Source organism: Cetorhinus maximus, chromosome 13 (genome assembly GCF_964194155.1).
Source record: "Cetorhinus maximus chromosome 13, sCetMax3.hap1.1, whole genome shotgun sequence".
Lineage (NCBI taxonomy): Eukaryota > Metazoa > Chordata > Chondrichthyes > Lamniformes > Cetorhinidae > Cetorhinus > Cetorhinus maximus.
The window spans coordinates 41,951,576-41,976,197 of NC_135891.1; the positions used below are offsets into that span (position 1 = coordinate 41,951,576).

A 24,622-nucleotide genomic window follows, 5' to 3' on the forward strand; every position below is an offset into this window, starting at 1 on the left:
AATGAAATAAAGAACTGGGGGAGGCATAAGGCGATCCTCCTGAGCGTTTGTGGAAGCCAGACTTACAGTCTGATCCGCAGCCTTACTGCTCCAAGCGACGTACATTGCGAAACTCAAACAATTATCAGGGCATTGCATTTTGGCATGACCCTAATTGATATGCTGTGGGATCGATTAGCCTGTGGTGTGTGTAACGGTGCTATACAATGTTTGTTGTTAGCGGAAGTTGATATTGATTTCAAACGCACGATGGAGATTGCACTTGCTATGGAAAGCGCTGAGACAGATGCATCGGAACTACAGGGCGCACAAAGTGGCACTAAGGGATCAGCAGCCAGCTGTGGCACCAAATTGGCTGAAGCCACTGGAAAAAGGGAAGCAGTACGAGTGAGCTACAGAACTAAAAGATACAGCGGAGGCAGTCAGGCAGTGATTCCAAAGGTCCAATGTTATCGATGTGGGATAACATGCAAGAGTCCTCTTGAATCTAGTCGATTGTGGAAAAAAAGGACACCTGAGGAGACAATGCAGGCCTAGTTCCAGGCAGCCGAACAGTCAATCCAACAAGATGTTAGAAGTGCACAGCGTAGAAGACCCTGGTACCAGTAAGTCTGATATTTACTCTCTTTTCAAGCTCAAGGATATTAAGCCAGACCCAATCACCATCACACTTTGTGTAAATGGGGAGCCTCTAAATATGGAACTAGATACAGGTATATCAGCCAAGCTGAAAATATACACCAGAGAAGAGGTAAAGGTGAGGGGTTTGACCATTGTACCTGTAAGCTATGGACTGCAGTCTGCCTAGCTACCTATCATAGTAGTAATGGGTAAAGGACCAAGCCCTCTGGGCCTTGACTGGCTCAAGAAAATAAAGCTAAATTGGGCTGCCATTTTCCAGGTAAGGACAGAGGGATTGTCAGAATTGTTAAGAAAATATGACAATGTCTTCCGGGACAAGTTAGACAAAATTAAGGGCTTACAAGCCAAAATCTACATGGATCCAGAAGCCGCTCCCCAATTTTTCAGAGCTAGACTGGTACCATATGCCCTGTGTGAGAAAGTGGATGCTGAACTAAAGAGGCTAGAAGAACTAGGTATTATCCAGCCGCTTCAGTTTTCAGAATTAGCTGCACCCATCATTTCCATCTTGAAGCCCGACAAGACTATCCGCATTTGCAGTGATTACAAACAAACCGTCAATCAGGCCACAAAGCTGGACAAGTATCCTCTTCCACGAATCGAAGATCTTTATGCAAAACTGGCAGGAACCAGTCACATACCAAGCTAGACATGAGCCACCTCTACCAACAGCTTGAGTTGGATGATGGTTCTCAAGGAAATGTCACGATAAACACCCACAAAGGGTCTTTTCAGTACACGCACCTGGCTTTTGGTGTCTCATCGGCATGTGCAATAGTCCAATGCACAATGAAGAGCCTACTACAGGGGCTGCCACAGGTTGTGGGATACCTCGATGACATACTCATCACTGGGTCCACAGAGGCCGAACATCTGGCAAATTTAGAAGAGGTGCTAAGAAGAGTTTAGGAGGCTGGAGTCCGCCTCAAGAAAGAAAAATGAACTTTCCAAGCCAAGGAGTTGACTTACCTGGGACATGGGATCAATGCTCAAGGGTTACATCCTGTCAAGGAGAAAGTCAGAGCCATAAAAGAAGCACCTTCCCCCACGAATGTGTCTGAACTTAAATCGCTTCTAGGAATAATCAATTATTATGGGCAGTTTTTCCCAAATCTATCCACTGTGCTGACCTCCTTACATGCCCTACTAAAGAAGCGCCACCACTGGCCTTGGGGAACTCCTCAGGAAATGGCTTTAAACAAGGTGAAGCAATTGTTGCAGTCTTCAAGCCTACTTGTACACTTCGCCCCGTCGAAGGAACTAACACTGACGTGTGACGCCTCTCCATTTGCCACAGGGACAGCGTTGTCCCATGAGTTGGCCGACAGCTCAGAAAAGCAGATAGTGTTCTTGACATACATCCTATAAACAAATTGAAAAATAGGGCCTTTCAATAGTTTTCGGCGTCAAAAAGTTCACCAATATCTACATGAGAGACATTTCACTATTGATTCAGACCAGAAGCTGCTGTTGGGCCTTTTTAAAGAGGACAAGGCTATTCCACCAATAGCCTCTGCGAAGATTCAGAGGTGGGCATTGATTCTGGCTGCATATGAATATACATTCAAACACTGACCAGGGGTACATATTGCGAATGCGGACGCCCTGAATCGCCTGCCCTTGAAAGTATTACATGTGCACCTATTCCTTAAGGAATTGACTTGGCCTTAAACTTTTTGGATACGCAACCAGTCTGTGCGAAACAAATCAAAACCTGGACCAGTTGCGATCCACTGTCATCCGAAGTGCAAGATAAAATCCTTAAGGGATAGGGAAATGAGGTAGTTTCAGAGGACATGAAAACCTACTCCGTCCGTAATCATGAACTTAGTTGTCAAGATGGTATTGTGCTATGGGGAGCGCAAATGGTTGTTCCTGTGCCAGGCAGGGAGCTACTCCTGATGGGACTACACAGTGGCCACTCTGGTATCTCGAAAATGGAAATGCAAGCCAGGAGTTATGTATGGTGGCCTGGAATCAACACTGATATTGAAAACCTGGTAAGGCACTGCCAACAGTGCCAATTGCAGCAAAACCTGCCAGCCACAGCTCCACCACACCTTGGGAGGCCGGCCATGGTCCGCATCCATGTTGATTATGTAGTACTATTTATGGGTACGATGTTTCTCCTTGCAATTGATGCACACTCTAAGTGGATAGAAATGTTTGAGGTGAAGACATCAACATCAATGGCGACCACCGAAACGCTGCGACACTGTTTTGTAACTTATGGTTTGCCTGAAGTAATCATATCCAATAATAGGGCAGGGTTAATGAGTACGGAGTTTCAAACCCTCACCACTCTCAATGGTATAAAACATGTGAAGACAGCGCCTTACTACTGAGCATTGAACAGCTCAGTCAAGAGAGCCATCCAAACTTTTAAATCTGGCATGAAAGTGCTATCAGGTGGATCTTTAGCAACAAGAGTCTCATGTTTTCTGCTGAGTTACGGTACCACCCCACATGCAATGACAGGTATTCCTCCTGCTGAACTGTTAGTGAAACATCGTCTCAGGACAAGGTTAAGTCTTGCGTTTCCAAATTTGCAGGGGGAGGTAGAGTCCAGTCAGTGCAACCAGAAGACAGGCAATGATTCTCACAGTAGGGCTAGGAAGCTCTCGACTAATGAAAACGTGTACGTGAAAATCTTCAGCAGCAGCCCTAGGTGGATTCCCAGAAGGGTGGTCTCTTTCGTAACAAGTAAGGATAGAGGGATAGATCATTCGGAAGCACATTGATGACTTGAGGGGTAGAGAGGCACTCCTGCAGTCAGTATTACCACCGAGTGTTGGCGACCCTGTGTGCACCAAAGATCCTGGTTGACCTGTAACAAATGGGACGACATCCCTGTGGAAGTTAATGATGATGAATTGTCTGTTCCAAAGGAGATAACCATTAGTAGAGTTCTGGAAAATGTCAATCCAGTAGAAGCCTCACAATCTGTTGAACTACGCCACTCGATGTGAATTCAAAAATCACCCCAAAGACTTAATTTATAACCAGGGGATCTATGGTATGTATAGTGTAATTGAAGTCCGGGCTAACGACATATGTAATTATTTCTTGAATTCAGAAAATTCTTGGTTCAATTGTATAAAGCAATTGTTAACTAAAGAGATATACAAAAGAGTTAAAGGGGAAGGGACATGATGACTGTCACTTTAACATCAGTTCAACTAAGTAGGGGGACACATGATTTGTTCAACTAATGTGTAGCTAGCACAGGGGAATACATTTCTAGGGGAGGAGTTACCTAGGAAATGGTTGTATGAGGGGCTGGTTAGATACAAGCAGCCACAGAAGCCCTCGTGTAAATAAAGTTTGTTTTGATTGATACAGAAGCCTCCTAGAGCATGTTTCCACACTATCTACCTCTGTCTTAAAAGTATTCGAAGGCTCTGCTTCCACTACCTTTTGAGGAAGAGAGTTCCAAAGACTCAAGAGCATCAGAGAAAAAATTTCTCCTCTCTGTCTTAAATGAGCGACCCCTTATTTTTAAACAGCGATCCCTACTTCTAGATTCTCCCACAAAAGGAAACATCGTCTCCATACCCACCCTATCAAGACCCCTCAGGATCTTAAAGGTTTCATTCAAGCCACCTCTTACTCTTCTAAATTCCCATGGATACAAGCCAAGCCTGTGCAACCTTTCCTCATAAGGCAACCTGCCTCTTACATCAATAAGTGTAGATTATGGTCATGTTCTTGCTTTGTTCTTCCCACAATAGCAATGTTATCTGTGATACAGGTGTATCCTGGTGTGGTCCATGTGAGCTTGAAAGAAATCCAGGCTAGCAGGTAACTGGAAGAAAGTCATTGAAAACTGTAGCATTCAAATGGGATTTGAAATGTAGTGAGCTTTTGGGACTTCTCCGCAAGATGTACTGACTAGTAAAAATGCTTGGCATCAAGCTTTGAGAAGAATTTTGCACCTGCAAATCTAAGATTTAACTCTTCTAAGGTGGGTATTTTGTAAAGACATTTCAAAGTTACATTTAAACATGTGGATTGAGGTATACTCTCAAGGATCCATCCTTGTTTATGACATGTGATTGAGCTGCACTAATCTGTGTGCTCTCGTATGTTTCTAATGATTCCGTCCTTCTCCATTTTGTCTACTTCAACCTTAGATTTGTCTTATATGTGGATGCTGCACTTACTTGTGGATCAATTGATGGCCTTTCATTCTCCTGTGAGTGTAACATTGCAGCACCCTTGAAACTGCTACTTTTGTCGAAACATTCTGGATATTTCGATGTTAGGTTGGAACTGAGGTGATAGTAGTTTCTGAGATTGATCTGCTGCATTATGTCTGACTGATTTCATGGATTGTTACTTGTGAGGTCGCAACATGTGGAAGACCTGCAATCGCTGAGCCTCCAGTTTCTAAGATGTAGAACATCTGTGACACCCAGGAGGATTGACTGTACTTGCACTCCAGGACTATGGATCCTGCACATGGAATTACTGAACCATTGTACATTGAAAGTTTCACAGTGGTAGGTTTCGCCATGGTCCTCTAAGTGTGTGGATACACGCCTTTTAAAATTCACAGAAGTAGTAAGTTGGCAATCCTGGTTAATAACAAATAGCTACCAACTTTCTGAAGGCAGATAATTTGAATCTTGGATCTTGGCAAATGCTTCAGACAGATTGACAGTGTGGAACATGTGCTCACTGCTCTTCATCTTGTCTTGCACAGCATCATCATTTTCTGGGTTGTCAATCACATCATGTATATATTTTTTAATGGTCATTGCTTGAAAGTACCAATTGTGTATGGTCGTTTGGATCAGTCCTCCTGTCTGCATTCGTAGAAAATTGGGAAATTATGGTCAGTATCTTCCCTATTTCCTCCATTGCTTTTCTTAGTAGCCTGGCATACATTTCAAGCATCGTGATTTATTTGCTTTCAAAAGCTTTTTTTCTCACTACGTTGATACCATCCAATATTGTATACTCCATTTTCTTAACTATAATGTCTGCATAGTCTCCCTCTTTTATGAAGACAGACACAAAGTATTTGTTGAGAGTGATGTTGATTTTTTTGCCTCCATATATAAGTTTTGATCTTTAATTGGCTCTATTCTTTCTTTAGTTATACTCTTGCTCTTTATGTATGTATAAACATCTTTGGGTTTTCCTTGATTTTACTTGACAATATTTTGTCATGTTGTTTCTTTGCTTTCCTAATTTCCTTTTTAATTCCACCCCTGCACTACCTACACGTCTCTAGGCTTCCTGCTGCACTTCAGTTAAGGGATGTGGGCACCAATGGCAAGGCGAGTATTTATCACCATCCTAATTGCCCTTAAGGAGGTAACTGCTGTAATATGTGGCCATGATGGCCATCAGGTGACCTCATCCTCACTAACCTGCCTGCTACAGATGCATCGATCCATGACAGTATCGGTAAGAGTGACCATCGCACAGTCCTTGTGGAGACGAAGTCCCACCTTCACATTGAGGATACCCTCCACCGTGTGGTGTGACACTGCCACCGTGATAAATGGGATAGATTCCGAACAGATCTAGCAACTCAAGACTGGGCATCCATGTGGCGCTGTGGGACATCAGCAGCAGCAGAATTGTACACAAACACAATCTGTAACCTCACGGCCCAGCAGATCCCCCACACTACCATTACCATCAAGCCAGGGGATCGACCCTGCTTCAATGAAGAGTGCAGGAGGGCATGCACCCAGAGGAGCACCAGGCATACCTAAAAATGAGGTGTCAACCTGGTGAAGCTATAACACAGGACTACTTGCATGCCAAACAGCATAAGCAGCAAGTGATAGGCAGAGCTAAGTGATCCCACAACCAACGGATCAGATCTAAGCTCTGCAGTCCTCCACATCCAGTCGTGAATGTTAGTGGACAATTATACAACTCACTGGAGGAAGAGGCTCCACAAATATCCCAATCCTCAATGATGGAGGAGCCCAGCAAATAAGTGCAAAAGCTAAGGCTGAAGCATTTGCTACAACCTTCAGCCAGAAGTGCCGAGTGGATGGTCCATCTCGGCCTCCTCCGGAGGTCCCCGGCATCACAGGTGGCAGTCTTCAGCCAGTTCAATTCATTCCACATGATATCAGGAAATGGCTGAAGTCACTGGATACTGCAAAGGCTATGGGCCCTGACAATCTTCCGGCAATAGTATTGAAGGTTTGTGCTCCAGAACTTGCCAACCCATAGCCAAGCTGTTCCATTACAGCTACAACACTGGCATCTACCCGGCTACGTGGAAAAAGGACAAATTCAACCCAGCCAATTACTGCCCCATCAGTCTACTCTCCATCATCAGTAAAGTAATGGAAGGGGTCATCAACAGTGCTATTATGCAGCACTTGCTTAGCAATAACCTGCTCACTGATGCCCAGTTTGGGTTCCACAAGGGCCACACAGCTCCTGGCCTCATTACAGCCTTGGTTCAATCATGGACAAAAGAGCTGAATTCCAGAGGAGAGGTGAGAGTGACTGCCCTTGACATCAAGGCTGCATTTGACTGAGTGTGGCCTCAAGGAGCCCTAGGAAAATTGGGATCAATGGGAATCGGGGGGGAAACTCTCCTCTGGTTGGAGTCATACATAGCGCAAAGAAAGATGCTTGTGGCTGTTGGAGGTCAGTTATCTCAACTCCAGGACATCACTACATGGAGGTCCTCAGGGTGGTGTCCTCGGCCTAACCATCTTCAGCTGCTTAATCAATGACCTTCCTTCCATCATAAGGTCAGAAGTAGGGATGTTTGCTGATGTTTGCACAATGTTCAGCACCATTCCTGACTCCTCAGATTCTGAAGCAGTCCACATCCAAATCCAGTAAGACCTGGACAATATCCAGGCTTGGGCTGGCAAGTGGCAAGTAACATTTGCCGATCAGTGTCAGCCGATAACCATCTCCAACAAGAGAGAATCCAACCATCGCCCCTTGATGTTCAATGGCATTACCATCACTGAATCCCCCACTAATCAACATCCTGGGGGTTACCATTGACCAGAAACTGAACTGGACTAGCCATATAAATACTGTGGCTACAAGAGCAGGTCAGAGGCTAGGAATCTTGTGATGAGTAACCCACCTCCTGACTCCCCAAAGCCTGTCCACCATGTACAAGGCACAAGTCAGGAGTGTGATGGAATACTCCCCACTTGCCTGGATGAGTGCATATCCCACAACACTCAAGAAGCTTGACAGCATCCAGGATAAAGCAGCCTGCTTGATTGGCATCACATCCACAAACATTCATTCCCTCCACCACTGTCGCACAGTAGCAGCAGTATGTACCATCTACAAGATGCACAGCAGGAATTCACCAAGGCTCCTGCGACAGCACCTTCCAAACCCACGACCACTACCATCCAGAAGAACAAGAGCAGCAGATAGATGGGAACACCACCACCTGGAAGTTCCCCTCCAAGTCACTCACCTCCTGACTTGGAACTATATCGCCATTCCTTCACAGTCGCTGGGTCAAAATCCTGGAACTCCCTTCCTAACAGCACTGTGGGTGTACCTACACCATATGGACTGCAGCGGTTCAAGAAGGCATCTCTCCCCACCTTCTCAAGGGCAATTAGGGATGGGCAATAAATGCTGGCACAGCCAGCGAAGCCAACATCCCATGAATGAATAAAAAAGAGGAGTTCATGTTCCATGTCAATGTAGGATGTGAGAGGTTGCAACCCCCATTCCACATTTTGAGAGGGCTGCTCCTCAAGTTCTGTTTGCACTTCAGCCCCACACTCATCTTTGGCCAACCAGTATGGAGAGGGACAAGCAGATTGGAGGACCTCCTCGTTAGGCTGCTCCTGAGCCTCACCAAGGTAGCCATCAACAGGTCCAGGCAGCGGGTGGTTAAAGGGGTTGTTCGACCCAACTGTTTGCCCCTCTTCTGTGGTTACATTCATGCTTGGGAGTGCTTGGAGAGGGAGCATGTGGTGTCAGCTGGTATGCTTGAGATCTTCTATGATTGGTGGGCACCACAGGGGCTGAAATGCATTATCTCCATCCAAAATGGCATTTTAATTTATGTTTCCTTTGATTCTTTTAGTTACAGTGCTCCTTTAAGGGGGTGTTTTTTTTTAGTTAATTGGTTTATTTGATTATTTATTTTGCTAAAAAGAGTATAAAGAGACACTTGTCCTGTGTAATAGGAGATTAATTAACTTCACAGGCTCCCAAGCCCCCTGTAATTTCTGCAGCCTTGAGGAGTCCACGGTCCACATTTATATAGTTTGTGAGAGGTTCAGCCTCTTTTTTTCATTATCTGAAGGGGCTGCTCCTCAATGTTTGGCTGAACTTCACCCATGCTCCTGATCTTTGGCTACCCAGTGCGGATGGGGATAAGCAGATCAGAGGGCCTCCTCACGGGTCTGCTCCTGGGCCTGGCCAAGGTGGTCATTAACAGTTCCAGGCAGTGGGTGGTTGAGGGGGTCATTCATTCCGACTGTCTGCCCCTCTTCAGCGGTTATGTCCGTGCCTGGTTTTCCTTGGAGAGGGAGCACATAGTGTCCACCGGTACACTTGAGGCCTTCTGCGACTGGCAGGTGCCACAGGGGCTGGAGTGCATTGTCCCCTCCCAAAATGTTATTTTAATTTAATAAGTTTCTGTTATAGTTTTGTTTTTGTTACATGCCCTTTAAGGGGCTGATCATTCATTTGGTTTTAGTCTACTCCAAAGACTATAAAGAGACACTTATTGACACTGGGTGTGGGTTGGAAAGTTAGGAGCTATACATTTACAACATCACACTTTGTGAATAAATCTCAAACTGGGTAAAAATTGACTCTGGCTTCTTCCTTCACCAACTGGCTCTAAGTAATTTAACACTGTGGTGTGTCCTTTGAGCCTTGGAGGCTGGAGATGGTTAGTGTCGCAGGCTGACAAAGGATAATAGCCATAGTGGGTGTTGTCAGTGACTCACCGAGATGAGCTTCTGGGTGTGGTCACACACCAACCACACGATCAGAGGATGATAACCCTTGCAGACATGGCATTGCTCCGAGTGGCTGTGAGGACCCACAGTGCCACGTGCATATAGTTGGTGGCAGACTACACCTTCGGGAAGTCTGCTATCCTGGTGAATCCACATGTCCTTTCTCTCCTCAAGAAGTGGGGTGAAGTTCCTGTGTTCAAAGCCTCTGTGACCTCCCTAATGCATGGCAAACCGAGATAGTCTACTGATGCCTTTGGCTCCAGACTGCAGTGATCCAGTGGCACAGAATCAAAGGGCAACAGTGACCTTCATGGCCACCAGGGGGACCTCCCTCATCCTGCTTTTGAGTTTCTAGGTTAGTGTGAAGGAAATGGCACAAGTCCGTGACAACCTCCTTTTGTGAATCATACTCTTCTCAATCACTACTCCTAGCTCATTATTAAGTAAGAGAGACCTTCCCAGAATGCATTTTGAGGGTAGGCATTTCAATGTAGAGCCCTCCTTCTTTTCCCTTTTCACAGAGCTTCCCCTCTCTGCCTCTTCCTCTCCATATCCTCCTTATTTGCTCTGAAACAACTGCCCCCAAACCTGTGTATAGCACTGTCTTTCTTTCTTTCCTATTGCTCCAATAATTCACCACAGTGCTTCCACAAAATTTGCCTCAGCAAAATTAATTTAAAGGAACCTTAGCTGCAACTTGCTGAATAGCCCTTTAAATAGTCAGAAAACAAGGCCCATCTTGCTTCATTATGCTAGTTGTTTCAGGAGTGATTAAGAAAGACGCTGTGTGCAGGTGTTGACCAAACTTGATGATCTGGCATTTCACCAGCCCATTCAGATTCATTCACTCCACTGCCTCAATGTTGCTTGGGCCATGCAGCAAGTGGTCAAAGGTGCACTGCAAATAATAACCTCCATTAGGCCTCTGTCGTCACTACACAATTCAATTTTACACCATGGTTTATTGCCTAGGCACAGTTTTTAATTCATAGAAGAGATATAAAAATAGGTGATTGTGTATGCGTGTGCGTGTCCTACTAGTTGCCAGCCACTGGGAGCACCTATTCTTGTCGATTTGCTTCTATATTCTAAAGCAGGCTTGTCCAACCTTTTGTCGTGTGGGCGGCCACAGTTCAATTTTTTTCTCACAAGCAAATTTTAGCAAGATAAGGGTTGGCACAACATTGAACATGAATTTAAAAGGAAATCAATATCAAGGCAATAAATTGATAATTTTAAAGAAAAAGAGTAATTCATAAAAATTACCATTAAAAAGTGCCAAACAATGAGACCTTTTTCGCCTTTTCATTTAAGAAGCAGAGCTAGAGAAAGAGAGAAACTAGGTCCCAAGTCTGGGTCACCAGGGAACGGTTGGAAACTGGGGCTGAGATAAGGAGTTGGGTTTAACTAACACTGACCTTGCATTCGCCTATGGTGGCATACACTCCGTACTAGCTTTGGCAGAATTCATACAAAAGCGGGGATCGAAAGCAGCTTGCCTTTCAGCCTAGGTTTTCTTCCTCTCCTGGCCTGCCTTGTGGATAGGTTTTTGGGAAGGGAGGAGGAGGAGGAGGGCAATATGTATGCATTTCCAGCTCACTCCCAGTCCCAGGGTTCTCACTCTCACCCACACTCACCCAGACCCATTCACTCACACACTCATATAGACTCACTCTCTCACTCTCACAGACTCACTGCCTCACATTGAGTGAGTAATGAGTCAATGTGAGAGTGAGTGTGAGTGAGTCACTCACTGACTCACTCACATTCACACACAGACACACTCCCCACCAAGATCTGCAAAGCCAGGACATCTTACTGCTGAGGAAGTATTCAGGATGTTTTGAAGGGATGCACTTCCTCACTCTGCCCTGTTGAGAGACTCCAGCTGCCCTAGGTGGGCAAGGAGCTGGGTGGGTGTTGTTGCTGCAACTCTGCTGTTACTCGTGGCCTCCCTGGCCCACTCCACCATTCTGAGCCCTGTGTGGGAGGGTATGAGAGAGAGAGAGAGAAAGAAAAAGAGAGAAGAGAGAGAACAGCTAAAGGCTGAAAGAGCGCGCACTGTGGAAACAAGCGAGAAACCACTCATCCTCCCATTGCTCGCTGCTCCTCCAATCAGAGCCTGTTTCTCTCCCAAAGTTGCTGCTGATAGGCTCATTGTGATTGGAGGAGCAGCTTCTTGCAGAATCTTTCATTGAGCTTACCAGTAGTTTCAACAGTGGCTCTGCAGGCCTGATACAGAGGCTTGGTGGGCCCGGTAGGTTCAGCAAGCCTGTTCTAAAGAAATAAAGATCTTTCTTGGAAACAATATTGTGTGCATGACTACTTCAGAACGTTCGCACCAGTTCCAATAGGGGTATCAGAGACAACAGCTGTCCAGAAGCCATCCTTTGTTTTGTTGTGCTGACTCAAACGCATATGGTACAGCAGACAGCCACTGAACGAAGGCATCATGACTTTTACCAGGAACCAGGCACTGATCTGCATAAGTTACTGCATTTATTCACAAATGATATGTAATGTGACATGTAATGAGACAGGACTAATAATGGCCTCATAGTAAAGGATCCTCTAGGTAAGAGTGATCATAACATGATAGAATTCCACATTCAATTTGAGGGTGAGAAATGTGGGTCTTAAGGCCTGTTAAAATTAAATAAAGATAAGTACAAGGGTATGAAGACAGAGTTTGCGAAAGTGGAATGGAAAATTAGGTTGCAAGGTCATACAGTAGAGAAGCAATGACAAAAATTTAAGGACATATTTCATAATTCTCAACAATGATATATTCCATTGAGAAAGACTCCAAGAGAAGGATACACCATCCGTGGCTAGCTAAGAAAGTTAAGCATGGTATCAAATTGGAAGAAAAGATGCACATTGCTATAAAGATTAATGGTAGGCCAGAAGATTGGGAAATTTTTAGAAACCAGCAAAAACATAATGAAGATGGAAAAAAATGGAATAGGGGAGAAAGCTAGCAAGACATTTAAAAACAGACATTAAAAGGTTCAGACAAGTATATAAAAAGGAAGAAAGTAGTTAAAGTAAACATTGCTCCCTTAGAGGGCAAGACTGAGGAATTAATAATGGGAAATTAGAAAATGGCAGGGACTATGAACAAATATTTTGTATCTTCACAGTAGAAGAGAGAAAAAGTATCCCAAGGATAGTAGAAAATCAAGATGCAAAAGGGAGGGAGAAATTTAAAACCACCACCACCAATAGAAAATTAAGGGCTAGGAAAACTAATGAGACTAAAGGCTGACAAGTCCCTTAGATCTGAAGGCCTGTATCCTAGTGCCTTGTAGATAGTGAATAGGCTTTGGGGAGGCAGGAGGGGACTTACTTGCTGCAGGATTCCTATCTGCTCTTGTAGCCACTATATTTATATGGCTAGTCCAGTTCAGTCTCTGGTCAATGTTAATCCCCAGGGTATTGATAGTGGGGGATTCAGCGATGGTAATGCCATTGAATGTCAAGGGGTGATGTTTAGATTCTCTCTTGTTGGAGATAGTCATTGCCTGGCATTTGCGTGGCACAAATGCTACTTGCCACTTGTCAGCCAATGCCTGGATATTGTCCAGGCCTTGTTGTATTTGGACATGGACTACTTCAGTATCCGAGGAGTCGCGAAATGTGCTGAACATTGTGCAATCAGCGAATATCCCCACTCCTGATCTTATGATGGATGAAATCATTAATGAAGCAGCTGAAGATGGTTGGGCCTAGGATGTTACCCTAAGGAACTCCTGCAGTGATGTTCTCGAACTGAGATGATTGACCTCTAACAGCCACAACCATCTTCCTTTGTGCTAGATAGGACTCCCAACCAGCAGAGAATTTTCCCTCTGATTCCCATTTTGCTCGGGCTCCTCGATGCCACACTCAGTGAAATGCTGCCAGATGTCAAGGGCAGTCACTCTCACCTCTGGAGTTCAGCTCTTTTGTCCATGTTTGAACCAAAACTGTATTGAGGTCAGAAGCTGAGTGATCCTGGCAGAACCCAAACTAAGCTTCAGTGAGCAGGTTATTGCGAAGCAAGTGCCACTTGATAGCACTGTTGATGACCCCTTCCATCACTTTACTGATGATCGAGAGTAGACTGATGGGATGCTAATTGGCCAGGTTGGATTTGTACTGCTTTTTGTGTACAGTACATAGCTGGACAATTTTCCACATAGCCGGGTAGATGCCAGTGTTGTAGCTTTATTCAAACAGCTTGGCTAGAGGCACAGCAAGTTCTGGAGCACAAGACTTCAGTACTATTGCAGGAAAATTGTCAGGGCCCAAAGCCTTTGCGGTATCCAGTGCCTTCAGCTATTTCTTGATATCACATGGAGAGAATAGAATTTGCTGAAGGCTGGCATCTCTGATGCTGGGGACCTCTGGAGGACACCGAGATGAGTCATCCAATTGGCACTTCAGGCTGAAGATTCTTGCAAATGCTTCAGCCTTAGCTTTTGCACTGATGTTTTGCTCCTCCATCATTGAGGGTGGGGATATTTGTGGAGCCCCTTCCTCCAGTGATTTATTTAATTGTCCACCACCGTTCACAATTGGATGTGGCAGGACTGCAGAGCTTAGATCTGATCCGTTGGTTGTGGAATTGCTTAGCCCTGTCTGTCACTTGCAGCTTATGGTGTTTGGCACACAAGTAGGCCTGTGTTGTAGCTTCACCAGATTGACACCTCACTTTTAGGTATGCCTGGTGCTGTTCCTGGCATGCCATCCCTCACTCTTCATTAAACCAGGGCTGATCCCCTGGCTTGATGGTAAAGGTGGAGTGGGGGATATGCCGGGCCATGAAGTTATAGATTGTGGTTGGGTAAAATTCTGCTGCTGCTGATGGCCCACACCGCTTCATGAATGCCCAGTCTCGAGTTGCTAGGCTTGTTTGAAATCTATCCCATTTATGCATGGTGGTAGTGCCATACAACATGATGAAGGGTATCTTCAATGTGAAGATGATAATTCGCCTCCACAAGGACTGTGTGGTGGTCATTCCCGCCGATTCCATCATGGACAGATGCATCTGCGGCAGGCAGATTGGTGAGGATGACGTCAAGTAAGTTTTTCCCTCTTGTTGGTTCCCTCACCACCTGCTGCAGACCCAGTCTAGCAGCTATGTCCTTTAGGACTTGGCCAGCTCAGTCTGTGGTGGTGCTACCAAGCCAGTCTTGGTGACAGACATTGAATCCCCCCATCCAGAGTACATTCTGCCCCCTTGCCACCCTTGGTGCTTCCTCCAAGTAGTGTTCATGATGCCATGAGACTTCATGAGGACCAAGGTCAATGTTGAGGATTCCCAGCACAACTCCCTCCCGAATGTATACCACTGTGCTGCCAACTCTGCTGGGTTTGTCCTGTCAGTAGGACAGGACATACCCAGGGATGGTGACAGTGGTATCTGAGACATTGTGCATAAGGTATGATTCCATGAGTATGATTACGTCAGGCTGTTGCTTGACTAGTCTGTGAGACAGCTCTCCCAATTTTGGCACAAGCTGAGCTGTTCCACTGGTTGTTGCTACATGGCTCATTGGTTCAGTACATGGTGCATGTTGGGTGAATGGGCATGGAAGGGCCATGAATGGGTATGGGGGCTATAAGAGGCTATGGGAGTGGGTGAAGGCTATGCATTGGCACTGAGATGGCATGGAAGGGGGCCTGGGTAAGATCCTTTGAACTTGCGTTTCAAAAAGCTCTCAAACTCATACTATGGTTCATGACTCCTCTGAAGCACTGTGAGCCACGAATCATCCACAAGCTGGCTAGACTATGAAAATTGCGGGTGTTCAGAGATGCCTGCACCCGCAGTGCATCTAGCCTTGTTGGGAGTACAGGGTGCAGGCCTTATCCTGCACCAATGAAAATTGGGGGCACCAGGGATGAGGGTGGGAATCCTAGAGTCGGTTCATGCCAGCCTGGACCCAGCCAAACCCCGACTTTCCTTTGCATCTGGCTCCATAGCTCCTTAGCATTGGGAACTGTAGTTCCAACTGTGTCCATTGCTCTTGGGGGCACTGCTGGGATGAGATCTGTCAGCCCTTTGATTGACTGGCAGCTGTTAGAGGTAGGACCTCCGCGGAGATGGTAGTGCAATTCCTGCCTAACTCAATTAATAGCCCACCAGCCCCAAAGTCGGCAAAATTCACAACCAAACCAAGTGGGGATGGACTGTAGAAATTATAGTTTTGGGAAATTATGAGAATAATCCTGTTGTAAGATCACATGATCTGTGTAAACCAATGGGTCAGCAGCAAGGGAAACCTCTACAGGCGAGTTCTTCTTTAGTTATGGAGTTTGATGCACACGTGTAGTTGTTGTTGCTGTCTTGTAAATAAAATTAAATGTTTCTACTAAGAAAAGTTGCCTGAAGATCAACTCTATAACAGACTGGAACTGATTTTTATGCCAGGAGGTGGGGCCACTGCCTCTGCATAAAGTTCAGCCCAATAACTCTGAAGAACAAACCAGGCTTTTTATCAATGCATCACCCTTCCTCGTACCATCTCCGTGCGGACGCTTTAAGGTCAGACCACAGCTTCATCCCCATATACAAAAAAAACTATCATCTCCTGGGCAGTAGTTGGTAATATTCCCTTGCTTGATTTGTTCATTACAATTTTATCCTCACCTCTTTCAAACTGGTAGACACAATTCTCCACAATGGATAATGTTTCCGCGTTACTCATCTTTCGTTTTCCTTTGCTCTTGATCCTCGACATCCTTCGATTCCTCTCCTCCCTAGGTCGGAGCAACTTGGGATCCACGCCCTGCTTATCCAGAGCTACCCCACACAGAATCTGACCCAGGGAAGCAGAGGCAAAGAGTAGTGAGCGATGCAGGCAGAGGGAGGATGGGGGAACTGAATTAAAGAAGGAAGTGAATAAATACACCAAAAAGCAAAGATAAACAAGTCAGCACGAGACAAGATATTAAGAACGGTAAATGCATTCCACCGCCCCAGAGTGTAAATGGAAAGGCAATCAGATGCAGGTGCAGTGAAACAACCTCCTTGTCGAATGATAAACTTTATTCAATGACTATATTCAAAAAGTAAAATTGTAAAAAAAAGAAAATCTGTTTTGATATGTGTTTTTAAAATTCTGGTTAAAAATTGAAAATCGACTCTTCAGGAGATGGCGGTTTAAATAATCTAAACATGCTGCTGACGTGGCAGTTAAACGGCCATTTGGTCGAACGAGCAGTGACCACAGGAGAGTGGAAAACCTGCTCATTGGGCCGCTCTCCAGGCTTTCGAGCTGAAGAATGTATTCCTCATTTTCCCGTCTCCCAATCTTCATCAGGAAAAAAAAACCACTCGGTGCGCCCAGTTAGAAACTCAGCCCCACACCCAACCCAACCGCTACATTAATAAACCTCTCAGTAAAACGCAAAGAAAATGTTCAAGAAGTTGTTCTCATTTTTCCCACACCGTGTACCAATAGTCTATCCAGAAAATGTGAGTATTTTGTTTCAAAGATACAGAACTAAAACCCTAGAAACTCATCGATGGTGCACGTTTATAAATCCAACCTAACTAGCTGTCGCTCAATTAAGTTTGTTCATAAATAATTACAAAACATCATTCAAATATGAATGATCATCGACTTGAAACCTTAACTATGTTTCTCTCTCTACAGATGCTGCCTAACCTGAGTATTTTCAGCATTTTCTGTTTTGGTTTTATATATTTTGCGACTTGTTTTCAATATGTGGTACGGTCACAGTTATTTTCAAGCCTTAGTGGCCTGAAAAGGTGGATGTGGCCTTTTCACATGAATGGCTGCATAACATGTGGTGGGGATGCAGCATGGGGCACAAAGTGATTGTGAACAAGTGTTTTGATTAACAGAAAACCAGAGTCAAAAGTTTGGTGCAAGTGGGAAGGGGATGTTGGCCCGGATCTTCTCCTGCCTCAACAATGCTCTGCGTTTCTTGCTGGGACTTCTGAGCCTGGCTTTGCCAGAAATGTAGAGCACAACACCCCTCTGAGAGCTATGTTGCAGTACTGTGGAGTCGGGGGAAGACAGGATGTGCCCCCTTTTTTAATGGCATTAGCTGCGGGTGGGAGGTGGTAAGTTTAAAGGTCCAATATGAAATGTTAGCGATTGGATGAATGTGTGTAAGAGGGTAGAGTGGCAAGGTGGATGGGTGGATAGTGTGGCAGGGTAACCAAGGTGGGTTAGTGGGTAGGTGGGTCAGGTAGTCATAATGGTGCAGTCAGGGGGCTAGTTAGGAGGGCAGGGGTAAGAGGGATGGTTTTGGGGTTAGTGGATTTTGGGGATGGTCAGGGGTTAGTTAAAGGGTCAAGGAGGGAATCAGTGGGGTATTTGAGGAATCAGTGTAGTGATTGGTTGGGTGGGGGTGTGGCCATAAGTTGCTTAGTTACCCAGGAGTTAGACTCAGTTTTAATCTGTGTAACATTTCCTGGGTAACTATTCAGGTAAGGACTGCGGAACTGTCTGAGTTTCCAACTCTAATTCCGACTCAGAGACATTCACAGAGGGTCCCGGGGGGCAGGGGAATTGCCCATCGGAAGTTGAAATTTCCTGGGCAATTGCCATGGAAGTCAGTGTGTCAGGACTTTCCCAAGGTCCCGAAGCATATCTTGGGTCATAAATGTAGTCTCGGACAATCTGGAGACAGGAAGATTTGGGCCGTTGCCTTTTTTAAATCCCCAATAGCTAGTCAATGTTTTTCTTTTGTCTCTAAGCAAATAAACTGTAACTTGCTAGTAACTTAAACTCATTAACCAGTTCAATAATAAAAAATAATTAAATTAATTAACTAATTAATCAAATAAAAAATAGGGTTGGATAGATATGATAAGGCAGATGGTCTGTAACTGTAGTACTTGGGAGTTTGTGATCCTGGACAATCTTATCAGTCGTAAGTGTCTGCAGCTTGAGGAACATCAGTTGAGTTAGTGAGCTGGAGTATAAGCTGCAGTCACTATGCGACATCAGGGATGGAGACATTTGTGTGGATACTTTGTTCCAGAAGGCAGACACTCCCCTTAGTTAAGTATAAGTTTAGAGTTGGTCAATGGTCAGAGTAAGGAGGTGTGGCTGCAAGTCAGGCAGATAAGGGGATCCTGGATGTAGTGATGAAGGACCCTCGGCCTCCTTGACTTTGACTAACAGGTAAGAGATACCTGCTATCTGTGAAGATGGGAACAAGGACTAGGGTAGATGGGTAAGCTGACTGAGACCAAGAGTGCTGAAGGTTGAGTTGCTTGTCTGGTGTCAGGATTAAAATCATCTGCTTGTAGCAAAAGAAGAACTTTAGTGGGAGGAGGAGGATCCTGTTGTTGCAGTCCACATACTATCCAATGACATAGAGTTAAAAATGATCTGTTAAGAGAATTGAAGAGTTAGGGTCCAAATTAAAAACCTCAAAAGTAATCATATCTGGACTGTTACCTGAACCATTGGCAAAGGGATAAACAAATTTGAAGGTTATGTACATGGCTAAAAGTATGGTGGGTGAGCTAGAGGTTTTGCATTAAGACACTGGAACCAGTGCTGGCAGAAGTGGGAGATGGATGAGAGGATTCAGGAAAGGGTAAGTTCAAAAGCGGCAAATGCAGTATCGAGACTTGACAGTAGCATTTGGAGTAAAACTAAACTGAGTTAGGAAAGGACAGTGAGAGTAACAAAAGTAATAGAGCATTAGTAACTATGGTGACATCAGGGGAAATTGGAAAAAAGCCGAAGCTAATGGCACTATATCTGAACATGAGAAATATTTGCAACAAATTAGATGAATTAATAGAACAGTTAGGTTTGATTTAATAGCTATTGTGGACAAGCGATTGCTAAGTGGCAGAAGTGGAGAATAAATATTCCAGGATGCTTAACATTTGGAAGAGATAGGCAGAATGAAATAAATTAAGGTGGCCCTGGTTAAAAAGGATGGGAGAAAGGATATTGGCTCAGAAAATCAAGAAGTAAAATTTGTTTGGGTGCATCTAAGAAACGGCAAGGGGCAGAAAATATTACTGGGAGTTGCTTACAGGCCCCCTAACAGTAGTTATAGTGGAGAGCAGAGAGAAATCAGGAAATTGGAGGTGCATGCCATAAGATTAATACAGTAATCATGGGGGAATGGGCAAACCATGTGCAGTAATAGCGTGCAGGATGAGGTTATAGAACACATACAATATAGTATTCTAGATCAGTCTGCTGATAACCAAGTAAGAAATAGGTTATTTTGGATTTATTATTATGCAGTGAGAAATAATTAATTAATAACCTAGTAGTAAAAGAGCCTTGAGGAAAGCATGACCATAATATGATAGAATTTTATACTGAGCTTAAAAATTATTTAGTTAAGTCAAAAGCTTAAATCTAAACAAATCAAGCTATGTGGTTATAAGGAGGTGAGTTCCCAAGAAATGGGGAGACAGTGGCATAATGGTATTGTCACTGGACTGGTATTCCTGGGACCCAGGGTAATGCTCTGGGTTCAAATCTCACCATGATAGGTGGTAAAATTTGAATTCTGTAAAAATCTGGAATTAAAAGTCCGATGATGACCATGAAACCATTGTCGACTCCATCTGGTTCACTAATGTCCTTTAGGGAAAGAAATCTGCTGTCCTTACCTAGGTTTGGTATGCGCCCTGAACAAGGGCAATTAGGGATGGGCAATAAATGCTGATGTAGCTAGCAATGCCCACATCCCATGAACGAATATTTTTTAAAAAGCCCGAGATAAAGAAAAACAAGGAAAGAGACAAAGAAAAAGTTTTTAAAATACACCTCAATTATTTTTTTAAAAATCCAACAATTTTCAATTGAGAAATTGTTTGCCAATAGTTGAAACTTACCACATCATTAAAACTTATTTACATTGGGATGGACAAGTCCTATCTTTTTGTGTTGAGCTTAGTGGGTCTCTATCACACAAGTATTTCAAGTTCACACCTTTCCATGTATTTCAATGCAGAGTCTCTCAGGATGAAACTGTAATAGCATAATTTCTGGAGAAGAGCAACTCAGACAGCAACTTCCTGATTTAATGGTTAATTGTGCAGTTGCCAGAATGTGTTGTTCAAGTTGCTTTGATAATGGTGAACGCTGATAGGCTCACTTACTTTTTAGTAAAAAATATGAACCATTATCTTCACAATCTATTCAATACCTCAGTCAACAATCCATCTAATACCTCAGTCGTTTTCTGGCCGACAGAATCTTTCAATCCTTTTTTGAAGTTCTTAATCATTGTGACTTCTGACATATCTCGGAGTCCTCAATGTTATTAGTGCACATATTCGCAATTATCTTTTCTACTGCTTTCCAAATAGCAGAGTTTGCTCATCGAATTGAATATTATACTTAAGTGCAGGTATTCAGTATGAACCTTTTGCCTTTGGAATAATGGTGAATAAGAAGAATTGATGCTAGGGCTTAGAGAATTGTGGAACTTCCTTAAGGGGTACATGAAGACAATCCAAAGCAAAATACTGCAGATGCCGGAAGTCTGAAAAATGCTGATAATGCTCATACTGCACCAATGATTTGGATGTGTGGACTAAATTTAATATTTCCAAGTTTGCAGATGACATAAAACTAGATGGAAGTGTGAGTTGTGAGGAGGGTGTAAAGATGCTTCAAGGTGATCTGGAGAGGCTGAGCGAGTGGGCAAAAATTTGGCAGATGGATTACAACGTGGAAAAATGTGAGGTTATCCACTTTGGTAGGAAAACAGATATACAGAGTATTTCTTAAATGGTGAGAGGCTGGGAAGTGTTGAACTTCAAAGGACTTGGGTGTCTTTGTTCACTGTCCTTAAGTCACTGAAAGCTAACATACAGGTACAGCAAGGAATTAAGGTGGCTAATGGCATGCTGGCTCTTATTACAAGAGGATTTGAGTATTGGAGTAAAGATATCTTACTGCAATTGTATAGAGCCTTAATGGGACCGCAGCTGAAGTATTGTGTGTAGTTTTGGCTTCCTTACCTAAGCAAAGATATACTTGCCATAGAGGGAGTGCAACAAATGTTCATTGAACTAATTTCTGGGATGGAGGGATTGTTCAATGAGGAAGGATTAAATAGACTGGGCCTTAATTCTCTGGATTTTAGAAGAATGAGAGGTGATCTCATTCAAACAGACAAATTCTTGCAGGGCTTGTCATGGCAGATGCAGGACGTGACCCCTGGCTGGGGGTGGTGGAGGTCTAGAACCAAGGGACACAGCCTCAGAATAAGGGGCAGTCCATTTAGGACTGAGATGAGGCAAATCTTTGGAATTCTCTGCCCCAGAGGGCTATGGAGGCTCAGTCATTGAGTATGTTCAAGGCGGAGATCGATAGACTTCTACATATTAAAAACATCAAGGGATATGGGATAGTGCAGGAAAATGGTGTTGAAGAAGATCAGCCATCATCTCATTGAGTGGCAGAGTGGGCTCAAAGGGCTGAATGGCCTACTCCTTCCTGCCCTTATTTCTTATGTTCTAGCAGCATCTATGGGGAGTGAAATAGAATTAATGTTCCAAGTTGTGATCTTTCATCAGAATGGCAATAATTGTTTGAGTTATAGTGTTGAAAAACCTTGTATGCTTAGCCTGATTTGTTTTTTACACTTTCTCCAGAATTCCAGTGAATCGTCTGCATTTAATGATTCTTCAGTTTCACCGCACAATGTCTGGAGCTCTCAAACTGACTACTTGCTGTCAATGATAGGCCATGCTGTGGGACTGGGGAACATCTGGTGATTCCCTTATCTGGCGTACAAAAATGGAGGAGGTGCTGTAATAAAATTGATAAGGAAAAAGAATCATAGAGAATTATGTTCAAATTAAACATGTAGGGAAAAATTTATTTATAAAGGACAAGCTATGGTAAAACATTCTTGCACTCTTGTCCCAGCTCCATCACTTTCCTCCTATCTTTCTGAGCCTGTCCAAATAATAATGAGTCTCTTTTAAAGTATTCATGTATCTTCAAGAACAGATTTAAATTCTTAAATGCCTGTCCATGTAGGAATTTAATATTTGATGTGGTGGTTGGGGGGCGGGGGGTGGAGGCGGTTAGTGGTAGCAGGGGGAAATAGCATTAGTTTTAATTTTGTCACTGTTAATAAGTGGCATTACATTTTTAACATGCCATCGTACTATACAAATTACCTGGGTTATGACCATGTTGTACAGTTTTACTGAAGTAATGGTGCTTCTTATTATGAAAGAAATACATCATTGTGAACTTTGAGCTTACATAGTTTCAGCACTACTGGCATTGTTTTTAACTTTAATGCTATGTTTAGTACCATTTCTGAGTTGGGAACACATTGTATTCTTGCCTTAGCAACAACTGCATAATTAATTATATGTAAATTACATGGCTTTAGTGAAATAGATCATTTTATTGGGTTTTGGCAGCTCTATGAAGAACCTCCCAGTGTAAAGATGCAATGCAAAACTTAAAAACTTGATTGTTTAATTTTTAAAATCAGTAACAATACAGGGCATCTGAATTGCATGCATGTCTTTTTATGGCTGGTGGATGTATGGGACATCATCTTGATGTTGAATAAATTATCAGTATACATTTGTATTGTGTTCACAGGAACATATTTCTGTTTAAAATGGCAATGGTATTTCTAATTTATATTCTAAACGTTCATTGGTAAACCTATTCACACTATTTGTCTGATTTGCTCCATATTTTTATTGATTGTATAGGTGCTTTTGTTCTCCCCTATGTAGCTATGTTGGCACTAGCAGGATTGCCAGTGTTTTTCTTGGAATGTTCACTTGGACAGTTTTCTAGCCTGGGACCTGTTTTAGTGTGGAAAGCTGTGCCAATCCTACAAGGTTAGTCTTTATTTCAATGAGAACAACTAGAAATGCTAGTTGCATTTCCTGCTGAATACATATAGAATTTCTTTCATCAGACTTTTGCCAATAAAATTAGTCAGGATTTATGTGCCACAATTCTTATTTTGCATGATCAATTGGATTATCAAGCCCATAGCAAGTTCAGCAATAGATAAGGACAGAGATCCAGCTCAGGATTGCAGGGAACTGCAGGAAATTTACGTTTAATAATGAATGTGTACATCTATATTTAAAGCCATTATCTTTTCTTGATTTTTGGAAGACTGATTTATGGATTCATGCTGTTAAAACAGAAGTATTTTCTCATGCGTGTCTAGTGAAACATCCTAGTTCTTAAATTAGAAAACTATGATTCCAGTTTTAAAAATTGAGTCTATTTACTTATTATAGATGGTACTGAAAATTTAAGTATCTATTGTTTGGCTAGTTCTTTGTAATAATGCATGTAAACATTCAACTTTGGAGCCTTTTTGTTTCCTATGCTGTGAAGTAGCATTAGGTCTTTTGAATAGTTTACTGCTCAATTATTTGAAGTGCCCCTAAGAGAAGCATAGTTTAACGGATTAAGCAGCTGCTGTATGCACAGCAGTGGTCCATCTAAAAAGCAAAATGGTGGTTGGCGAGCTGGCTGCTATGTGCAAAAAATAAGCTCCCTAAACTATGTCAATACTAAATATAACAGTTACACCAAAATTCAAAGGATGCCGCTGCTATTGGGTCTGAAAAATCCTACCTAAAAAGTGGCTGCTGCTCTATCTTTCTATTAACTTGAGCTCTAGAATGCACAAATTCTGGCTTGATCATTTTAATTCCATCCAGTGGAAAACAGCATATTTACTACAAAAAGTCTTCAGCTAGGTCTTAAGCAACAACTACTTTTTTTTGTGCGATCAATTTCACTTTACTTTTTTGTGAAGGGAGTTGTGAAAATGGTGGGAGAAAAGGAAAACCTGGTGGTTTTAGTTTGTCTTAAAGATTCAATGTTTAGTTCAGCTATTATTTTTAAATAATGTGCTGAAATATTATCCACAAACTAAAGTGTAAAACCACACCAAACAGATATTTTAATGCTAAAACTTTTTATGGCTTTGTTGAAAAAATGAACATACTTCCATAAATACTCTTAGCTAAGTTTTAGCTGTAATTTTATCAAAATCTGAATTGTGTGTGAATCTGCTGCAGT

At 43.2% G+C, this 24,622-nt stretch overlaps 1 protein-coding gene across 1 annotated transcript in view; it reads left to right on the top strand.

Annotated features, from left to right (window-relative positions):
• Positions 1–826: 826 nt before the first annotated feature.
• The window catches only part of LOC144689133 (sodium- and chloride-dependent neutral and basic amino acid transporter B(0+)-like), an 81,557-nt gene continuing 57,761 nt past the window's right edge, over positions 827–24,622 (top strand). Inside the window, exon 1 of the mRNA XM_078556270.1 lies at positions 827–1,224. Coding sequence (XP_078412396.1) covers positions 827–1,224 — 398 coding nt within the window. The remainder of the gene's footprint in view (positions 1,225–24,622) is intronic.